Here is a 21,395-nt window from a genome sequence, read left to right as displayed (position 1 = left end):
GATACAATGAGGGCTAGCTTTCACTGCCTGTCTCTTATACATTGATGTTTTGTAGCATTAGTAAACTACAATATTTAACACTCAGTTTCTCATAAAATTTTAAATACTGAAGATGCAGCAGGAAGTCAGATGTGTACAACGTTGGTACCGTTAATATTTTGTAATAGTAAGCGCCACTCTCAAAACAAGCAGATTTCTTGAAAGTGTTAAAAAAAATTGTGATAAAAGGTGGGGGGAGGGGGGTGGTCTCGCAGGCTCCCCCTCCAAATCCGCCCCTGAAACATATCCAAGAAACGGGGCTATATTGAGGATTATACTGTAGATTATTTTAGTTACTGTATATACTGAACCCAGCCACTAGAGTACAGAGGCCTAGAATGAAGGTGTCCTTTCTGTACATGTTATTTATTCGTGAGAACAGGGTTGGCATGCAGGAGCGACCCAAAAGCAGTCATGGAGAAGCACTGTAGAAAATTAAAAAACGCCTACCTGCAATAATCTTTGATGACAACTGGAGCAATCTGTATACCTTTAGACATTCTGGCATTTTTTCCTTAATATGAACTAATTAATAGTTACCTACTTAACTTGACTGCTAGAATGGTTGTTTATTTTAATCATCTTTGGATAGAGTGAGGCATACTACCGTATCGTACTACTGACCAGGACAATGTATACAGACAATGGATTTAGATATTTCTTCTTTTAATCATTAGGTTTTGTGAGTTTAAACAGTTACAAATCTGTGCTATTGAATCGGGATTAGAATTTAATCATTAATTTTACCCGCCAAGAGTCAATCCTGATTATGAAATATTCAGGGTCGTACCCTCCAACTCTGGTGGTAATGCAGCTCTGTTGGAAATGGTGTATTCGTTTGGGTAAGTGTAAGGGTACATTTAAGATTATTGTAGGCCTACATTCATGATACATTTTAATTTTTATGTGGTTCCATGTACATTGAAATGTAAAAATGTATGTATATGCGCACTGGGTCACGTGTTATTTCAATTAGATTATAAAGAATGAACGTCAATGATGTTGGTACTTACTCTGAGTTAGACTCTGGGAACGGAATATCTCCTATTGTAGTCAGAGTCAGCGTCGACCAGTACATTGACTGCATATATTTCCGTAGAGTCGACGAATAACTTCCGATAGGCTCTGGGTATACCCAGTCCCCTTTCCCAAACCCAACTGCTTCACTAAATAGGTAGTAAGCTGCCGCCGCCCAGTGTATCAGGAGGAGGATTAGATGCGTCAGGTCGCCGACACGAAGAAAGTTAGGATGCGGCGTTCTTGTCTCTAGCATATAGTACCACATTCTAGCCCGATATACTTTTAAGAACCGCGGAAAACGAACCATAGAATGATACCGCCGCTCTGATGGAATGAGGTACAGGAGGTCTAAAGGAGTTAGCGATACTATGTCCACCGGGAATCTCCAAGAATGTATGTAATATTGCCTGAGCTTTGCTTCGTTTCTTTGCAATAAACCTTGTTCGAGGTAACCAGTTCTTAATTGCACAAATATATCTAAAATATACACTATATCACACAAATAATCAAATGTAAACCATATTGCCAAAGAGTCTTCTTGTATCTCAGGCCAAGCCTCTCTGGCTATCAGCAGCCAGAGATTATACAGTACTGCCATGGTGACAATAAAAAGCCAGTAGAATGAGAAGGTACCGTCAGGATGAGCGATGAAGTTACATCCGTACTCATCCTCTTCGTCTGTTTCATAATCGCACTTACTATCATTCAAGCCACCTTCTTCCTCTGCGCCTTCCCGCTGCCTGGTTGTGAATTTCTCCAAGAAAGAATCCACTCTTTGGACAGAGACTTTAGTTCTTTTCCGCTTAACAGACGGCCGAGTTGCTCTCATTACATTTCGTAATGTCGACCATCGCTTTCCTCCTGGTGTCTGTCGTGAGACACCAGAGACGAGGCTTTCTTCGTCATGTGCTTCATACGTACTAGAGAAGGTAGTTGAAGACATTCTGGCTGATGATGACATAGTCTCTCCAGCATCAGTCTCGTTGACTGGATGCACTTTGCCGTTCAAAGTTCTCAACAAAGTAGGTTTTGCAGGACTATCATGTTTAAAAACACCATTTTTCTCGATCTGCTGGGGCTTGTGATCAGTCGGAAGCTCGGTCAGACTTCGCACTGTCACCGCCGAATTGTTGTTCGAATTTGAAACAATTGGTGTCAATAAGCTCGTCATCGTACCATAATATCCTCTTTAAAAGTCATCTAAAATATTGCAGCCAAGACTTTTGAGGCATGTACTTACATTTATGTGCTTTCGCTTACAGAGCCATCGTCAATTTTTGCAACAGGTAAACATTAATAAAGCTACGAGCAATACATAATGGTATCAGCCGGATACAATGAGGGCTACCTTTCACTGCAAATCCATTTATAGGCCCTATCATCAAATACAATAAAAACGTCAAAGATTGATTTGTTCTACGGTCGCCGTCGTACGGTTATGGATTAAAATGACAATAACCAGTTATTAACCGGTCTTGTTTTGCAAAACAAAGATTTTTTATCCATTCTCAACAGTTGGTATTGCCAACTTTAGAAGTTGAATAAGGCTTACTTCCTACTCTATTCGCCTTTCGTACCAAATCTGTTTACCCTGCCGTTTTTGAAGTCGTGTGTGCTTAGCAACACTTAACAATACTATGATAATACAAAGGTCGGAACAAAGAATTCTAGTACAAACATCATAGCTGGTAGCCCAAAACGCAACCCGATCAGCGAAAGTAAATACAGTTTAATAACTATCTGTGAGGTAATGTACATTTCTCTTCGTGCACGGAAAACGCCTCAATTAGCAACATCAGTTCATCGATCGTCTAATTGGCAGAAATGTGTTGGAGGTATCGTTTCTGCAATCATTTTAAACATATCAACGCAGAACTGACACAAACGACAGGATTGTGTTTAAACAGAAGAATACAAATCAGCACCACACATTTAATATCGCTTATCTGTTTATTTGACAAAGGAAGTATCTAGAGACCTCCTACATTTAAAGTTACATTTCCTTTATTTTCTATTCGTACTCAACACAATCTAGGTACGTACATTATGTAACGCGTTTGATTTATTCAGGGGCGGATCCAGTAGAGGGGCACGGGGGCACGTTCCCCCTGTTTTGCCTCTAAACTTTAAAATTTCCAGGCATATATTAAAATTAGCGCTCTCACTTATCTATTCTGAACATGTTGTGGCCCCCCCCCCGCCCCGTTTGAAAAATTCTGGATCCGCCCCTGGTTGTAGGTACATACACACGACCCAATTCAAAAATCATGTAGGTCTATGGTATTTTAATTGGATTCCTCATAAACGTTATTTGTACTTAGATTTTAAAATTCATACATTTATCTTCACACGATTATTCTCACATGCTGACGCATTCATCGCCCACGCGCGTTGACCCCGGACAGACGTGCGTGTTTATTAATGGCCCTTTCATATGTTTTAATCAAACTTAACAACTGACCAATAAGAAAGTGTTACCTAATAGCCAGAAATACACGCTTGTCCCACCAACCATTAATGCATTCCTTCCTGTTTATGTCTAACATTGTTTCCACAATAGCAAAAGTATCCTATGGCGGGTTTTTCGGGAAGTCTAATTATACTGAATTTTCATCTTGGCTATTCAAAATAGTGGATTGTATTTCGTCAGGTAGGGCTTATAGATACAATAACGTAAAGCCTCGAAAAGGAGCCCATCTAGAAAAGAAGACCCCCCTCTACAGTTTCCAAAAGTACTGTAATCTGGAAAAGAAGCCCTTCTCGAAAAGTACGGTAGCCCATGGGTTTCTAATCAACATAATAAGGAAAAATTTCGAGACGTCTTATTTGATGATTATGATAGCGTGTCATCAGTATCACTAGTATTTTATTGTACTATCATGTTGAAAGTTAGAATAAAAAAAAACAAAAAAAAAAACAACGTTGAATTCCCATTGTTGAAAAATGTCGTATAGTAGGAATTCCAAAATTTACAGCATTCATTTTGAAAAGAAGCCTCCCTATTTAGTTTGCAAACGTAATCTCGAAAAGAGGCCCATCTCGAAAAAAGAGGTCCATCTTGAAAAGAAGGCCATCCAAAGGTAGGCCTACTAAAAGAAATAAGCTCATGGCTTTCTATTATGAGGTTTTACGGTATAATGCGGGCTCGATATTAAATGGGACGTCAGCTCGTGAGAGAATCAACTGAAAATATTCTTGTGTTCATATCCTATATGAATGTAGTTTATTACAGTATTATCTTGTAGGCGTTCAGATAGGATTTTTTTTTCCTTTGATGCGGTATGGCCTACGGCAAGCCTTCTCACATGACTGACCTGTCTAAAATGAATGCAAACTTAAATTTGGATTAATCTTCCTCCATTAAAGCAGACTATAAGAGGGTGCTATGGTGGACCTTTTTACTTTATTAATCTCAAAACAAATTAGTTGGTTAATACTGTACATGCTGGTAAAGAGTAGGCCTATAGCTCACTTAATGCTTAAAAGTACCGTATACTGTTTGTTCCCTTGTAATCTCAACAATGAGGGCGCTGTTGAAAACGAGGGCACTGTGATATAATATTTTGTACATTTTTTAAAGATATTTATTTACTGTGTGCCAAAAATATCGGAAAAATCTCAAAAGTTTGAGGGGAATTTTTTCCTCATTCAAATATTTATTTTTTTAAATTTATTTTTAAATATCACAGACAGTGATCTTTAACATCTTTAATGTTGCTTACAGCCCTTACCCCATCGAACTCTCGGAATTGTTTTTTTGTCGAAGACATTTATAATAGAATTGCATTCACAAATCGGATACACAAATGACATGAGGGGTTGAGATGTGGGGCTTTCGATCTGTCTTAGCGGAAGCAAAAATACCGGTAAGTAAACCTTTTGCTGTAACACTTTACAATGTTTATAATGATGATAGGAGGCTTATATAGGATAGGCTATATAGGCTAATGTATTCTATGCTTACATACATTTCATTACGTAAAACTTCAAAACCGACCATGCATTTCATCCTAACAGAGAAACGAAATGCGGCGTTCAAAACCAATTATCTTCAACTTTCCGCCAACAGAATATATATCGCCGCTCTTCGTTTTATATCTGCATCATGCGCTTTTTTCGTCGCTATGTAAATGAAAAGTGATCTATAGATAATTTCATGCACTGATAAACGCCTGCCAAAGCCATTCTACGTAGCGATAGATAAAATCTTAGATACATGAAAACTAACATTCAACATACAATACGTATTTCGTTATGTTACAATCAATAAAATTATATCAAATACCTCCCTAAAATAATAAAATGTATTAAAATGTACAGAATAAATACATCGCACATTGTGTTCACCACTCGATGTGAATTCCAAAGTAATTCATTTCTAAGTATTTGCCACAACATTAGTTATTTTAATACTATAAGTTGAATCCTTTTTCCCGCCAATAGCGGAATACAATCATTATTTCTAGGATATTACTTATGGTGCTTAGTCAAAACTTGATAATTTAGGCCTTGAATTTGAGGATGCGTATTCTACGCCATGGTTTACACATGGTTAGCAGAAGCGCCTGCGCAGGTGTCATGAGATCTCGGCCGGCGGTGGGATGAATTCATTATGATTTAATTTCAGTTGAAGAGTCCAAGGGCCTAACATTCTAGTGACATCAGGTCATAAAAAATCCGGGCCGATCCATTTCCCCCTCTCAGAAGATGTGAAGCGCCGCGCTTTTATAATTGGACGTGGATAAATATAGCATTATTATCTCCCACAGCCCACCCATTTAACTGATAACAAGTAGACCTAAGTGGCACCAAATGAATATACTTCCAGTCTCCTTTCAAAAGTTTCTGTTTTGTTGTCAGTGGTCCCATACAAACGGCATTGTCGATTGGAAAACCGACCACCGAGACTCTTAAATGTAGTTCTGACGCTCCTAACTCTTGCAGGTACCATGTTTCATCCAGTATAGGTAGCGGATACTGTGTGGTCAAATTTATAGATTTCATTCATTGTCAATTGGAAAACCGACCGCCGGGATTCTTAAAGGTAGTTCCGACGCTCCTAACTAGCCTTGCAGATACCCTATGTTCCTTCCAGTATAGGTAACGGGTACTGTGCGTTCAAATTTATAGCTTTCATACTTTTAACGTCTGGATAATCATGATAGTATTGCGATTCCCATAGCAACGGCGATGACAACAATATAATTGCCGAACCAATGAACACTGCCAGCGTGTATATTATCATTAGAATTCGATCGATTACCATGGAAACAAATTGCCAATCAGCTTTGACCTGTTAAAAAGAATATAATAGCCATGTAATGTGATTCATTAATTGTTTTTATTAATTAATTTCGAATGACATTATTGTAATAATGGTCGCCACACACTATTCTTTTTGTCCGGCAACTTTGTCTTTTACAGTTTTTTGGTAAAGAAAAGCGAACGACAGACCATGTTTTGTAAGATACACACCATAAATACAGACATGGTTTGTAAAGACAAACCGTGCTTTAAAGCCAGGTTTCGGAGGCAAATTGTGTTGATCTGATGTACAACTGATTTTGCAAAGACACACAAAGGATGTTTGACGAAAAATGAGATACAGATTTTTGAATATTTACAATTATGATTTGTCAATGAAAACCATATAAAAGACACCGTGGTTTGTAAAAGACAGAGTTGCAGGACAAAAAAAAAAGGATATAAAAGAATAGTGTGTAGAACTATTGTCCGTAAGACAAGAAAGTTTGTAAAAGACCAGCCATGTTTTGTCTTTTAATAGAAAGTCAAACTTTGTAAAAGACAAACCGATGGTTTGTAAAAGAAATACGTTAAAAGACGAACTATAGTTAGTCTCTTATAGAAAGACAACCATGATGATGATGATGAAGGCACAGAAACTTAGCCACTGCTTTTTAACTTTCTAAGTTTATGATCGTTACGGTAGTCTATCGTGTCAGGCCTACTGATGAAGTAGGCCTAGAACTGAAACCAATCAGATAAATAATTACCTTAGTATCGTCATCTTCTTCTTTAAAGTGGTTAACAATAAATTCAATATTGTCGATTGCTGATTTGGAAGGATCATTACTAGAGGGCAGTGTATCACCCAAATGATAATCCCGACCAGTTATATCCTCCTCGTCATTAATCGTTCCCATGTCTCCCATTTCGTACTGCCCTCGTGGGGTTTCGGATTTGCAACACAGAGCATTGTACCCCGATCTCAAGATACCGAAGAGGTACTTTTGATCAGATCGAGTTGATTCTCTCTTCTCTAGCGGCGGCTTGGTGTCGAGTAAACAGTCCGTACTGGAGGACAAATTCTCGTGTCTTTTAATCTTCTGCTCCTCATCCTCAGAGCGTTTGATGTGAAGAATTCGTGGGAAGAAATCAAGGAAGACTGTTCTGACCCAGGCAGGCATTGTATGCGTTGAACTTGCACGATGGAAGACATTAATTATTATCACTGTGATGAACGTTGAAAATCCGACCATTGCCATAGTAAACAATAAATATTTTACAATCAGAGGAACATTTTCGGCGGTTGACGGTATTAGTTCGGCTATCAGCAGCAAGAATACAATGACGGCTAGAAGAATCGACGTACACAACGTCACTTTTTCGCCGCTGTTTGGCGGGACGTAGAAAATAAAAATAGTGAGGGTAGTAATCAGTAAGCAAGGCATTACCATTGTTACGATATAAAATAACGGTTTTCGATGCAAGACGAAACTGAAAGTTAAATCGACGTAGATCTCTTCGCAGCAATCGTACTTCATGACGTGTTTTTTGATCGGTGTTTCAACGATGTCCCATTCTGCATTCGGCCAGTACTGGCCCTGATCAATTTGATTGTGAAGCGCCTCCAGATCGATTAAACTATAGTCGTGGGTCCACGATCCGAACTTCAACTTACACGTCTGTTCGTCGAACGGGAAGTACTTTACCACAATGTCGCAGGCACTCTTGAAGACGGCTGGCGGGGCCCAGGACACCGTACCGTTGTAAAACACATTCGCCTTCGTGAGCTGAATGACGTCATAAGGGCCGTTCGCACTACGGATGAAAATAAAAGTAATGTTTTGAATATATTGTTGCAACTAAATGAAATGAAATTTGAAGAAATGGAATACCAGTGAGCAACAACAGCATGCCTAATGAGTTTACATTAGATACCATATGACGGACTAAAATTTGGGTTCTCTTAAATATTTAAGAAAGTGACCCTTTATCTTAAAATATATTAAATAATTTGATGCTGTATAAACGTTTAAGTTGCATTGCCAACCAGGCTTAGGAAGTGGAGATATTTCTAGTCGTGAGGAAAGATTCTTTGCTGACATAGGACTTGTACCCATGATTCTGGGAAGGAAGGTACTTCATAATAAACACCAAGCTACTTCTTGAACATGGGGGAGGGGTGGGGGAAGTGGTTGATATCGCTTTATAGAACGATTGATTGATTAATCTTTCTCCAAGAAATCAAAGTATGTGTACTTTCTTCCATCGACCGAGGTGATAATAACATGACGCATTGGCCTGACTTGGAACTCAAATGCATCGACATATCCTGGTTTCCATAAAATCACTACTGTTGCTACAGTGTTTTACTACAATCGTTTCACTGCCGCTGCGTAGCTGTCTACGACACAATCGGGAAGGCTCCTGAATTCGACAGACCAATCAGCGTGGTTAGAAGCTGTCAGCAATAGTGTGTAGCGATTTCATGGAATGAAAACTTTACTCACTTATTGTAAAGCACCAGGTCCGGCTTCCAAAGGTCACTGACCGGGACATGGATGACAGTCAAGTTGCCGTAAGTGAGTGGATCCCACTTAAGCCGATAGTCTTGCCATGTCTGAAATAACATTACAAAATGAAAGAAGTACAACTTTTGTTGATTTATATACAGACGTGGTGATGTTGACAAATGCGTTTTAAATTGCCAATGTGATATTGGTGGTGATGGTAGTAAACCACATCCAATTTGACTGGAATAAAGCAGGTTAGCTGCTGTTTGATTTTCATTCAAAATTCGTCTTGGGTGTAACGGTGGTTTGATGATTTATATTGATGGTGACGTCAGATATTGTGGATGACGATGACGGTGATAACAGCGATTTCTACAACATGGTGATGATAATGATGGTGGTGATGATATTGATTCATGATCATGTGCCCTGATTGTGAAAGTGAGATTTGATTAAACTAAAGCCATGTTTTTATCTTCTTTTTTGTGCCTCTTTCATAATGCACGTTGTAGAAACTTTGAATATTACGCCCTCTATCGTTAAGTTTTTACCTGTTTTACCCATAAGCTCGTTGTCATTACTTGATTTCGTTCGTCCTGAGAAAGAAAATAAGATTTGTGAGAATAACTTCCTATACGTTAAAAACAAATGCTCTAGAGTGACTCCTAAATCAACCCTTTAATAAGTTTGAATGTATTCGTCGTAATGGTTTAGGCGTCAGTGTTTGTTGGTAACTTGAACGGCAGTATTTTAAAAAATCGCACTGTAAGCTACAGTTATACATATTATTTATAGCTTAAAAATCGTTAAAAATTCTCATTATCCTCGCCTCCACCGTCACCGTCATTGTCGTCACCGTCACCACCACCGTTGTCATAGCCTAAAAACACTTCGCATGTTAAGATATTAGGTCACGACATATCATCGCGTAGGCAACACTGCGCGCACCAGTATTTTGTCTTCGTGTCTAGTGTAAAATTAGCTTTAGGCGTTTGTTGGGTAACGGATTTCTTTTTCTAGATCTGAATGGAGTCCTCCCTAAGACCCGGTGTTTCATTTTGAAGCAGAGTGTGTTATTGCGCATGCCCTTCGGCATTTTGGTTTGGTCTTTTACTTATTATCTCTGCCAGAGGGTTTATGTATTCAATCGCTGTCTGTCTGTTAGCAAGATTAGGCAAAAACTAAGGAATGGATCATCATACAATTTAATGGAATGGTACATATAATAATAACTTATTTATTCATTAAAATTATCATTTAACAGTGGGAAACCCGTTATACTTACAGAATGGAACTGAAACTACTTGAAACTATTGGGAAGTTTAAAGGACAAGGTCACGGTCACGGAAATTAACCCTTCAGCATAATAAAAATAATAGAATCACCCATCGTACATGGCGGCCTTATTCAATACTGAATACTGAATACTGAAATAATTTATTGTTAATGCATTTGAAAACTGGCAAAAATTTAAAATAAGAGCACAGAATATTAAAATATGAAATTATTATAACCAATTACTGTAAAGGTTTAAAAATATTAATGTGTACAAGAAAAATCAAATTTGGATACAAAATACATATAAAAAGAGCAATAAATTAAACTGAACAAACATTTAAAATCGCAACAGTATTAGAAAATAAATAAATACTATTATTATTATTATTATTATCACCATTACAGTATAATTATTATTATTTTATTGTATTAAAAGATATAAAAATTTAATATATTAATGTGTACAAAAGAAATAAAATTGATATTCAGACACAGGGCGATGGTGCGACTGCTCTAATTGAAAATATGTTCATTGGTTACTTTAGTTCATTTTGAATATTTATTTTTTATTCTTGGTGGACCAAGCTTCATTGCTTCGCGGGAGAGGGATATTTTTTTCCGCGCAGAGAGGCCCTTTCAGTCTAATACATCAAGAGTGTGTAGGCCTAACAGTAGACTATGTGATTATTCAAGGCGAGAATTCAATACTGTAATCAAACGATATACGATTGTAAATCTAGTCGCTCCTTGTCTTAATTAAAGCGGTAAAGATACAATACATTTGGTACAGGATAATTCACAACCAAACATGGACATTGTACGCATACCAACATCATGCAGATATTTGAAGGCAAACATAAAGTGCATGGCATTATACCTCCATGACATAATAACTACAGTATTTGACTATGGGCATATAGTTAAGAGTTGTCTGTCAACGGGGTCCGTGATCGCAGGGTACTTAATTCACTCAAAAGCCTTTGGCAAAACAAAATGTCAATGCATTCCTGAGTACTGTTGAGCAACCTCACGCGTGTATGGTAACGAAGCAGCGCGTGCCGTGCCGGATGCCCGAGGTATCAGCGAAGAGGCGCGTGCGATGAGGTTGTAAATCATGTTAAAGAGGCGTGTGCAATTGAAGGTAATAATAGAGCCGCAGGACAACCTCTCTGAATGAATGACGAGACAGCCGGTGGAAGTAAAATCATGGTAAAATAAAGGATATCATCTAATACAATTGATTGATGAGTTTGATGTAATGGATTATAATCGCATTTAATACTATTGTCATCATAAACAATATTGTCTGTGTGACTATTGCTGTTTGACGTTAAATCACCGTTGCTCCCAGCATAGACAGGGTCGAATCCTTCAGGATTGATTCTAATGAATAGACAATAATTATCAAATAATTGTAAACGTTAATGTTACAAAATAAATTACCTAGTCTATTGTGTAACATTAGCCTTGTGTAATTATTATTACTTGTGCTAATTAAACATGCAATGCACATTGCCGATGTAGGTTAAATATTGCAGTTCAAGATATACAGAGCATGCAATAACGGTCTTCGGGGCCTATATTTATTACGCCATCGTGTCGGGATTCAATATTTCGACACTAATTATGTCGTCATCACGAAATATACGCGCCTCAGGATATTGGTTAAGTAACAATTATTGTTGTGTCTTCTTAATAATGTGACATTATTATTATTAATAATAATAATAATAATAATAATAATAATAATAATAATAATAATAATAATAATAATAATAATAATAATAATAATAATAATAATAATTAATAATAATAATTAATAATAATAATAATTATTATTATAATAATTATAATGATATTTACGGAAGTAACAGCAAAAATAGTCAAACAATAATGTAGCCTATTTTAAATAGGGACTTACAGACATTATTACGAAACCAATTACTCAGCTATATAACAATACGTATATCATTACTCTCTATAGATGAAATAGCAATAACAACACGATACAGTCGTAAATCATCTATTTTTTTAAAAGTTTTATATCGTAATATTCCTAGGACTCTCCTATGAAATAGTATTCTGCTTTTATTCCCGCTTCATAAGAATATTAAAGCGTAAGACACACCACCACGGTAGAATACACTCGAATAATTTATACACGCGTGTTTATGTTATACATAGATACGCTAGTATAATGGGCTTAAAATACGCTCTCTCGATTGTAACTTATAAGACAATAATATACTTTAACTGTACTCGAAAGATTATCCGTGTTAAAGTATATCAATGCGCCGTGAAAGTAGGCCTATAAATGCACTCGAATGATAAACTGCTTTCATTTTAAAGGTAATTTATACACCATGGAGGCCCGGTATAGTAAACAGATATATTTTTGAAGTATAATAAAAAAAAAAATTCCTCGATATGAATGCTTATGAATACACCATGGATATAGGCCTATGAAATAACTCGAAGAATACTTTTAATAAAATTAAGTTGTATCATGTAGCCTTATTATCGACAGACTGACGTAGGCCTACCTACATCATAGTGGCATAAACTCAGGAACCCTCGCCAAAATTATTCTCATTCAGAGCTATAATTTCCAATTCGTTATTTGTACGATGCACGAGGTAACAATTTCAGCAGCAACATTGTGCAATTAGTTGGAGCGCATATATTTAAGAACGCATAGGCCTACTTTCGACTGGGCCCTGGAAGGCAATTTATTCTCTCAATTTCACCTGGGGGTAAGAATTTTGCGGTTGATGTGTTCTATTGCATTCAATTAGCACAATCGAACCGTTGTAGTTATGTTTTACATCAGACGAACTCCACACCAATTAGCCGATGGATGGTATTGATTGGAACAGTTAAATTAATTACGTAATTAACTAATTAATTAATCAACTCAGGATAATAAAAAGTGATCATTATAAAGACCGGAATGAATCATTGTTTATTGTTGAATGAATTGTAGAATGAGATTACAGTCTCTGCCACAATGTTTTCGACCAGCTGTTCAGATAAATAATTCCGTAGGCCTAGATCTAATCATGGAGGCAGTCTATATACTGTACTTTCTTAATCAGGCCAATTTTAGTTGACCATCGCAGTTATGACAAATCACATAGCTCCTTAGCATTCGTGAGGAATTCTTTAGCAACTGATATGATATATATTCAATTTCGTTTCTATGAATTGACAGTCTGCGTATAAGACTTGGGTTCACACTAAAACGATTTAGACACGCGCGTCAACGCTATGAGTTGATCTAGTATGAACCAAACATAATGCTCACAACGTCATTGCGTGCGTTCCGAAATTACTAGCTATAAATGAAGCTACTCCCCACACCCCATTCAATCACATGATCGAGTTCTAAGGATTTTTACGTTTTAACAGGCATAGATAGAAGAATAAATGCGGGCCGACGCATGGAACTGCCACTTTAAGCATGAAATTGGACATAACGTCTTGTAGTTGTATCGAAAGACGTGACTATTATGCTGTGGAAATCGGGAGGCCGCAACAAATTAGCTGCGAATCGTGTAGTATGCAATAATGAGAAGCGTACTTAAAACTGTAGCCATATACATGTAAATCACCCTCCTAATGTACTCAGCTAGTCATGATGTTTAATCATTCTAAAGGGTTTAGGATTACGAAGGCCCTGCGCCTAAATTTTATGTAATACGCTCTATACGTTGTAGAAGTTCGCGCACAATGCAATGTCAGAAAATTCCATTTCACTGTCATACTTTATAGAGAGATATTCGTGACGGCTGGTTTACCTAATTTTTGTGAATTTATTATAAAGCATGTTCTAGGAATATGAACTGCCTCCGGTCAACGTGTTATTTGTTCACATGTGTTCTCAAAAATTATGCTTCATATATACAGGCGCTGAGTAGAAAATTTGTGATGTGCTACTTTTGTTATTTTTTACATTTTGTTATTTTGAGATTACCTGTTTTAATTTTTGTAACTTGAAGTCCAACTTGCAATATGTCTATAAATTATGCAGACCTACATATATGTCTATACTGTAGATTTTATCAGGCATGTATAGGCCTATAAGTATAATATTACTGTACATAATTATATAAATCATTGTACAATAGAGAAGAATATAATGAGGATTTAAACCCGGGACCTTTTGTGGGAGACTCCGGATTACAAGCAACTCATTTTTAACATTCGTTTTAACATACAAAATACAGGCCCACCTCGAATAGGCTTATGTATAAAAAAAGTTATGTAAAAACAAGAACTTTCTACAGATGCAAGGAAAATTAAAGAAAGTGATAATCGTGTGATAATTGTAAACTTTACATAATTTATTTATTATTTACAATCCGTCGTCTTATAATCGAACTATGGAGTAAATATTGATGTCAACAGTAATAAATAGGAATAATAACTAAAAATAAATCTACGTCAAACCGTACTCTATAATTAATAACGCTACAAATGCCCATATAATTTTGATAAATTTGAGTGTATACTCCACAATTTTTGTTTCTTAAAAAATCTGTGCATGTCGGACATATGCAGCGACGTCAGTATGTCTAAACCCGGTACGTTATTATCGAAGGCAATTATGGCGTGTCGATACGACGTTCGTGATCAATCATCTCGAGCAAGCTGTACGGCCTAGCAACTCGTAAACATAAGCTTTATGATTGAAGGAAAGGTATTTAGGGTGATTAGCAAAAGATACATAGCTATCCACATCCTCATAAGGTTTTTGCGGGCTGAAAGTTATTAGTTTTCACGGTATTACCCAGCCCCGCTTTATTACTCTTGTTTACTGTAATATTATCAGTGTTTCTTTTTTGCCACTTCAATAATTTTGTCCGTAAAGTAGACCTACCGTGTGTTTGCTACAATACCTGAATTCTGAGAAAAATAATATAGGCCTATAGACCAACACAGACAAACGAACCCACACAAAGAGGAACACATAAGAAAGACGCTGGCATTCCCTTAAAATTAAGAACAAATTAAGAAAGCAGACGTAAAATTTCAAATAAGGTTTTGAATAAAAAAAAAAAACTAGAAAAACTAATAAATCTTATCTGTACTTTATGTGCAGTAAGCGTGGCTATGTAATACCCTCTATAATTCAGTACATTATAATAATGTTGGAGAGGCACGCCCTTCGGCGATAGTATTTTTTACCACTTTCGCCTTTCCGCAGCTCTCCTCTTTATTTTTTTTGTATTTTAATGTTTGTATTGCTGGAAGGAATAAAATAGAAATTAAAAATATATGCTGTACAATAATAATTGTGTATGTGTATAAAATAAGAACAAAATAATATTTTGAGCCTGAAATTGGCAAAAAAAAAAAAAAAAAAAAAAAAAATGAGGGTACCGAGCGCCCTGGGCAACATTTTACTGGTTCTTATAAAAACTAGGTCTGGCCTATATTATTATGTATATATTATTATATAGTTTGTGATTGTAATGTAGCCTAATAACACGTAGGCTATAATGGATATTTGAGTGTCAATGTGTATTTTTGGTGTAGGCCTAATTGACATTTTTCATTCAGGGCGTTTCCTATAAGTAGCATAAACCTCGAGTCTGTGGTCCCGTCCTTTTGAATTTGTTTACTTGTGTTCGATATTTCTGTATTGTGATTTACAGATGCAATAAAATAAATTAGGAAGAACAAATGTTATTGTTAAAATAAACGATTTTTCCCAATCCAGCTTCATATTAGCATATACGCCTACTTTAGGTTTCTCTGAAGAAGGCAGTAGCTTAACGCCTATGCGCTCTCGTGCGTCCGCAGGGCCCCCGACCCTTAGGGTCCTCAATCTAGTACCCCGACCCAAAAGAGCTTTGTTGATACAAGAGAAGTGTCTAAAAAGAGAGAAAAAATATAAATAAAAAAGGCAAATTAATGCGTATTATTGAAAACGGATTTAAGCTACTGTAAAAATACGGTAAATACAGGTTATAATAACGACATCAAAGGTGATAATGATGGTGATGGTGATTATGATGATGAAGAGGATGGGAATGATGATACATTGATCTACCTTAAGATAAACACAATTGATAATGACTTACTGTATAGAAGATATCAGATGATGATGGGGAGGTGGGGATGGTGGTGATTATGATTATGACGATAATGGTAATAATACATTGGTAGTGCTTTAAATCACAAACAAGGTTGGTGCTGTCTCTTATACACATCTAGTCATTTGGTGGGGCTCAGATATAGTATAGATCAGTGGAAGTTCCTCTCCTCCATGCCATCTTCTCTATTTCAAATTCCTGCTATCATATCATTTATTTCGTCGTTAAACACATTTAGAATACGGTACAGTTACAAACATGATTTAAAAACAAACACATCTAAAATCCTACAATAGAAGTGGCGACTGGGACCCAAAATGTGCCCCAAGTATCAGAAAGGCACATGGGCCCCGGCCCCAGCTTTACTTCACAGGGAGAAGGAATGATATTAAGGTTATTTTTTCTTAAGGTCACAGTGCCCCACATTCCCTTACCGATGAATCCGCGTCAGGTGTTGAAATTAGCCCCAAATAACCTGGCATTTACAAGTAGGGTTACAGTACTTTAGGATTGCAATCGAAAGGGTTTACTTCAAAGCTCAGTATACTAAGTGAACACAACTTTAAGACACAAATTATACTCTTTCCTCGCACAAAGGGACCCTTATAGGGGAGAAGAAAGTCATTGATCGAGTTCCTAGTCCACATATCCAAGCGCTTTGTATCCATTGGCAAAAAGCGCTATATAAATTTCTAGAAGATTTAGATTTTAAATTGTTTGGATGTATTCGATATATGTATGCCATAAATTATAATAAACGATTACTATTAATGAAAATTGAACTAGGCCTATTTTAAACTACGCCCTGGGAAGAAAAATGATGTTTCAAAGACCGTCTTAAATTTTTATGATTAATAATAATATTATGTTAAGAAAAGTCGTGAAGTTGCATTAAGGAGCAGTGTGATTTCGAAATTATTATTGAACGAGTCTGGTAACAAATCATCTATTCCGAGCAGTATGGCACAAAGAAATTGCTGATGTAATCACCAATACAAACATCTTGTAATATGCACAGGAATGCCCCATTTACACTATAAATTCTTTCTCCATAATAATAATTGATTCAAAAAGCGATCTTAAGTGGGTAGATTTCAGTGCCGGTACATTCAATCCGTCGCGCACGCTACTGATTGAGATTAATTTTTTTTTTTGCATTAAGTTCTAGTTTTCGCTTTTTTTTTTTCAAGTTAGTAGCGATGTCAGATTCATTTTCCCCCCAAAACCGTTAAAGATAAGCTAAGCCTTACCACATCAATAATTTGAGAAACAGATATCCCAATTTTTACAATAATTGGCTGTGTGAAATTCTCTGCTGGTCGGACGAACTTGACGTATTTGGAGAGAAGGTGATTATGAAGTTCTTCTTCATCAACCGATCCAAGAGAAGTGTCTAAAAAGAGAGAAAAAATATAAATAAAAAAGGCAAATTAATGCGTATTATTGAAAACGGATTTAAGCTACTGTAAAAATACGGTAAATACAGGTTATAATAACGACATCAAAGGTGATAATGATGGTGATGGTGATTATGATGATGAAGAGGATGGGAATGATGATACATTGATCTACCTTAAGATAAACACAATTGATAATGACTTACTGTATAGAAGATATCAGATGATGATGGGGAGGTGGGGATGGTGGTGATTATGATTATGACGATAATGGTAATAATACATTGGTAGTGCTTTAAATCACAAACAAGGTTGGTGTTGGCTTAAACCACTTAAACATGTTCTAATGTTATCATCATGAATTCCAGTGTCGGATGATCCAGGAATTCGAAATAAGGGTGGGCGCGGGGGTTGTGGGGATTTCCACAATTCGAGAGTCTAAACTGCTTCAACCCCATCATTATGCCACATATAGATGGCCGGCAATGGCACCCTCAGATTAATTTTTTTTTTCTCCTCAATTTCTTAAAATTCTTAAAATAATTTCCCCCTCGAATCCACCACTGACTTCACTTTGATAACATTTAATAACGATAATACAAATATTTAGTTTTTATAACTAAATCTGAACACCTTTTCTTGAATTTTTAGGTGGGAGAGGTAAATGCTGACTTGAGTAGGCCTACTAACAAGATAATAACTATACCATGGCCATTGTGGCTATGCCTGTATCAATTTATCATTGTACAGATAATATATCATATTTTATTACCGGTACATTTGATTTTCAGTCACTCAGTATCGGAGTATAGTAAAAAAATGCAAATATTATGAATATGGAGGTTTGTCTGGAAGATTCTTGCTTGCTTGCTACAGTGCGGGAGGCCATCCCGAATTCCGGGAGACTCCCGCGACTTCTGGACACTTGGTGGGACCTCTGAGCCTATCATAACTTGAGTCTTCTGTCATTGACCTCATTAAGCACGTATAGGTAAATATATAGCAATAATATTTTGTCTTTATTTGTACACCAAACCAGCAACAACTCGCATCAAGGTAATTGATGCTAATAATAAATTAAAAATAGACATATCACTTGCTAAGTTTCATAATTTGTATTTACAACTGGGGTATCATCAAGGAAAATTTACTTCATCTTGTTTTCGTTGCATCTAATTAGGCCTAACAATATTTTTACAATAAATATGCATTGAATTTAGCCATCATCAAGGCGGCCATAGCTTTCATGATTGCTCAGCAATGGGCCTTTGTGGTTGTTAGACGCGCGCGTATTCATTACCCTGTTCTGATTGGTCAGTTTTTAGTTCATATTTAGTGATACATATCACATTTTTTGTCACATAAAATTTGACAGAGCGGACAGAGGTTTCAAGTTCAAGTTCAAGTTGTCTTTATTGTCACGTTATAATGTTTACAGGAAATTCTTTTTCCAAGGTTCAAAACATATATTAACAGACTTAGATATAAAAAATAGTTAAAAGATGTTAAAATACAAGATACGTACAATTGATTAGTTAATATAAAAAATAATATATATTATAATGTACAGAACAAAAACATATAATCTTACTTAAATACACTTTTTAATTGCAACTATCTCTTATGGCTTGCATTAATTAGTCGGATTGCAGAAGGGAGAAATGAGTTATGACGAGAAGTTTTCTTTAATGAGGGAATAATGCAACCTGATTTACTGAAGTTAATATATTTACTTAAAGGGCGTGATGATGACATAATTATTGTAGAAAAATTGAATCCTGACACGATGGCGTGCATTTCGATACTTGGGAGTATGTAGGCCTATTATACTATCTTAAAGGGTGTGTGTTTTCATCTAATATACATTAAAATTTCCTGTTTATGATGTCAGAATAGTTATTTTCCATTTCTGGAAAACTTGATTATTTTATGTAATTTACTCTCATTTTTCTTTGTTAGGCTATTATACCATATAACACAACAATGACATACTGGACTAAATCACGTCCTACCGTACTCGACACCTTTAATAATGTTGTACACGTCATATAAAGGCTAGTACGACTTAACATTTTAATCATTTAAAATATATACTGACAATTTTAGCGAGCTGCAGTAGTAATGTTGATGGTAATAAAAGACGAGGATAATATACTGCAATAAAAAGCAATACGCCTACTCTACAGAAGTTGACAATGACATAGTAACAGGCATATTATTAATAGTAGGGATATTTCGCAACATTACGAAAACGAATACAAATACGTCATCTTCATTATCGTCATCCCATACATGCCAAGTTCGACTAATTTGCAGGCGTGAGACTTCTGTTCGGGGCATCCCCCCTAAGAATGTTTTCCCTAGATACCCGGAAATGCATTCTTTGCTACTTTAGGGTTTTTACAACTGGAAATCTGTTAGGAATCCGCATTTTTTTCTTGACGATCGACCTATCGCACTGACATGAGCCGCACGCATGGGGGCCGGCAGTGTGTTCTTTGATCCTGTTAATGCAGCTAGTTTTATCTGATCTGATCTGATCTCATCGAAACATTAGAAAGAGAAATATTAAATTTTTTTTATCAATTTATCAACTAAAAGGAATGAGATACCATAAAAAGAAATTATATGATAATACTGTAATAATGAAAGAGACATTAGAAAACAAAAATATTATCCCTAAACATTTTTAGTTGAGCCGTGCTCTTTGTTGAAGATCATGATGTCAATGCCGTTTTAACATTTTTGAAGACAGGTCAAACAAATGTGCTGGTTCGTTTGTTGTTGCCAACTGATTGTAGGATTTTCTGAGAAATTTGTATCAAGACATGATTTACTCTGCCAGAACTGTAACACGTGGAACGTGCCCCACCCGCGATATTATAGACAGCTCCATTTGATTGGATGAGAGTGTTAATTAAAATAGAAAGCCAACCCAACTTCACCCTGGTGTAGTGCGCCATTTGTTTGTGTTCGAATGTATAATAACAAAACCAATCATATTGTAAGTACATTAGATGATGAATATTTAGCGAGAGAGCATAAAATCATACATATAGGCAATATTACATTTATGCGTGAGATTTTGGTCCTTAAGTGTGAGAGCGTGAGCCAGACCTCGAATGCGTGAGTCTACCGGCGAATGCGTGAGTCATCCGTGGCGTAAAACATTATTAACAATACATAACAGCTAAATATTATCGCTGATTCATTTAAGTAATGAATAGCCTACGTTGTGACAGCAAATCCCCCTCTTTTCTGGCTAAACACCCCCTCAAATTTCCCGAAAGAGTCCTCAAATCCAACTAATGCACTGTAGAGCCACCCAGACGGATTTTTGCTGCAAACATTTTCAAACATAATTGCTTTTATAGCATTATTTAGACCCATAAAACACAAAAATCTTCTGTTTTCGGGGGTTTTGCTGACCCAACAGAGGCTTCGCCCCTGGACCCTACGCCCACAGAACCCCTCCCCCTTTTGAAGAACCTGGCTAAGGGCCTAGGGCCTGTAGGATACGAACATGATATCTCATACCACAGCGACAGGCTGGCTTAGGCTTAGAGCATTTGCTATTTATGTTGAAGTCTCATTGTGTGGCTTAGAGGGTGAAATGTTCTTTAGTAAAGCTAAATCCCAATCGTATCGTAGATAATATAATATTATATAATATAATATATGCATCCCATTCTTTTAAACTATAAATGGGAAGCGATTGGAACAACATTCATAGTTTAGAACCATATCATATGCATAAAGTAAATATGATAAAAGTAGGCCTAATCCAGACTCCCGAGATACACAGT

The 21,395-nt window shown here is 36.4% G+C and overlaps 2 protein-coding genes and 1 long non-coding RNA gene across 4 annotated transcripts in view; 1 reads left to right on the top strand and 2 right to left on the bottom strand.

The window, feature by feature from the left end:
• The window catches only part of LOC117105298 (cyclic nucleotide-gated channel rod photoreceptor subunit alpha-like), a 20,773-nt gene extending 17,980 nt beyond the window's left edge, over window positions 1-2,793 (bottom strand). The window contains exon 1 of the mRNA XM_033246416.1: window positions 1,053-2,793. Coding sequence (XP_033102307.1) covers window positions 1,053-2,230 — 1,178 coding nt within the window. The 5' untranslated portion in view covers window positions 2,231-2,793. The remainder of the gene's footprint in view (window positions 1-1,052) is intronic.
• LOC117105300 overlaps window positions 1-4,921 on the top strand; it is a 10,354-nt gene extending 5,433 nt beyond the window's left edge. The window contains exon 3 of the long non-coding RNA XR_004444880.1: window positions 4,784-4,921. This is a non-coding gene — a long non-coding RNA (uncharacterized LOC117105300). The remainder of the gene's footprint in view (window positions 1-4,783) is intronic.
• LOC117105299 (neuronal acetylcholine receptor subunit alpha-3-like) overlaps window positions 2,991-21,395 on the bottom strand; it is a 28,925-nt gene continuing 10,520 nt past the window's right edge. For both annotated transcript variants that reach the window (XM_033246418.1, XM_033246417.1), the window contains exons 3-7: window positions 17,443-17,585; window positions 9,368-9,412; window positions 8,814-8,923; window positions 7,074-8,121; window positions 2,991-6,352 (exon numbers count right to left, since the gene is read on the bottom strand). In XM_033246418.1, coding sequence (XP_033102309.1) covers window positions 6,140-6,352; window positions 7,074-8,121; window positions 8,814-8,923; window positions 9,368-9,412; window positions 17,443-17,585 — 1,559 coding nt within the window. In that variant the 3' untranslated portion in view covers window positions 2,991-6,139. The remainder of the gene's footprint in view (window positions 6,353-7,073; window positions 8,122-8,813; window positions 8,924-9,367; window positions 9,413-17,442; window positions 17,586-21,395) is intronic.

Source organism: Anneissia japonica, unplaced genomic scaffold, assembly GCF_011630105.1.
Source record: "Anneissia japonica isolate Jap-2015-1 unplaced genomic scaffold, ASM1163010v1 scaffold287726_len2788222_cov184, whole genome shotgun sequence".
NCBI lineage: Eukaryota > Metazoa > Echinodermata > Crinoidea > Comatulida > Comatulidae > Anneissia > Anneissia japonica.
This window is presented reverse-complemented; position numbering and strand designations above follow the sequence as displayed.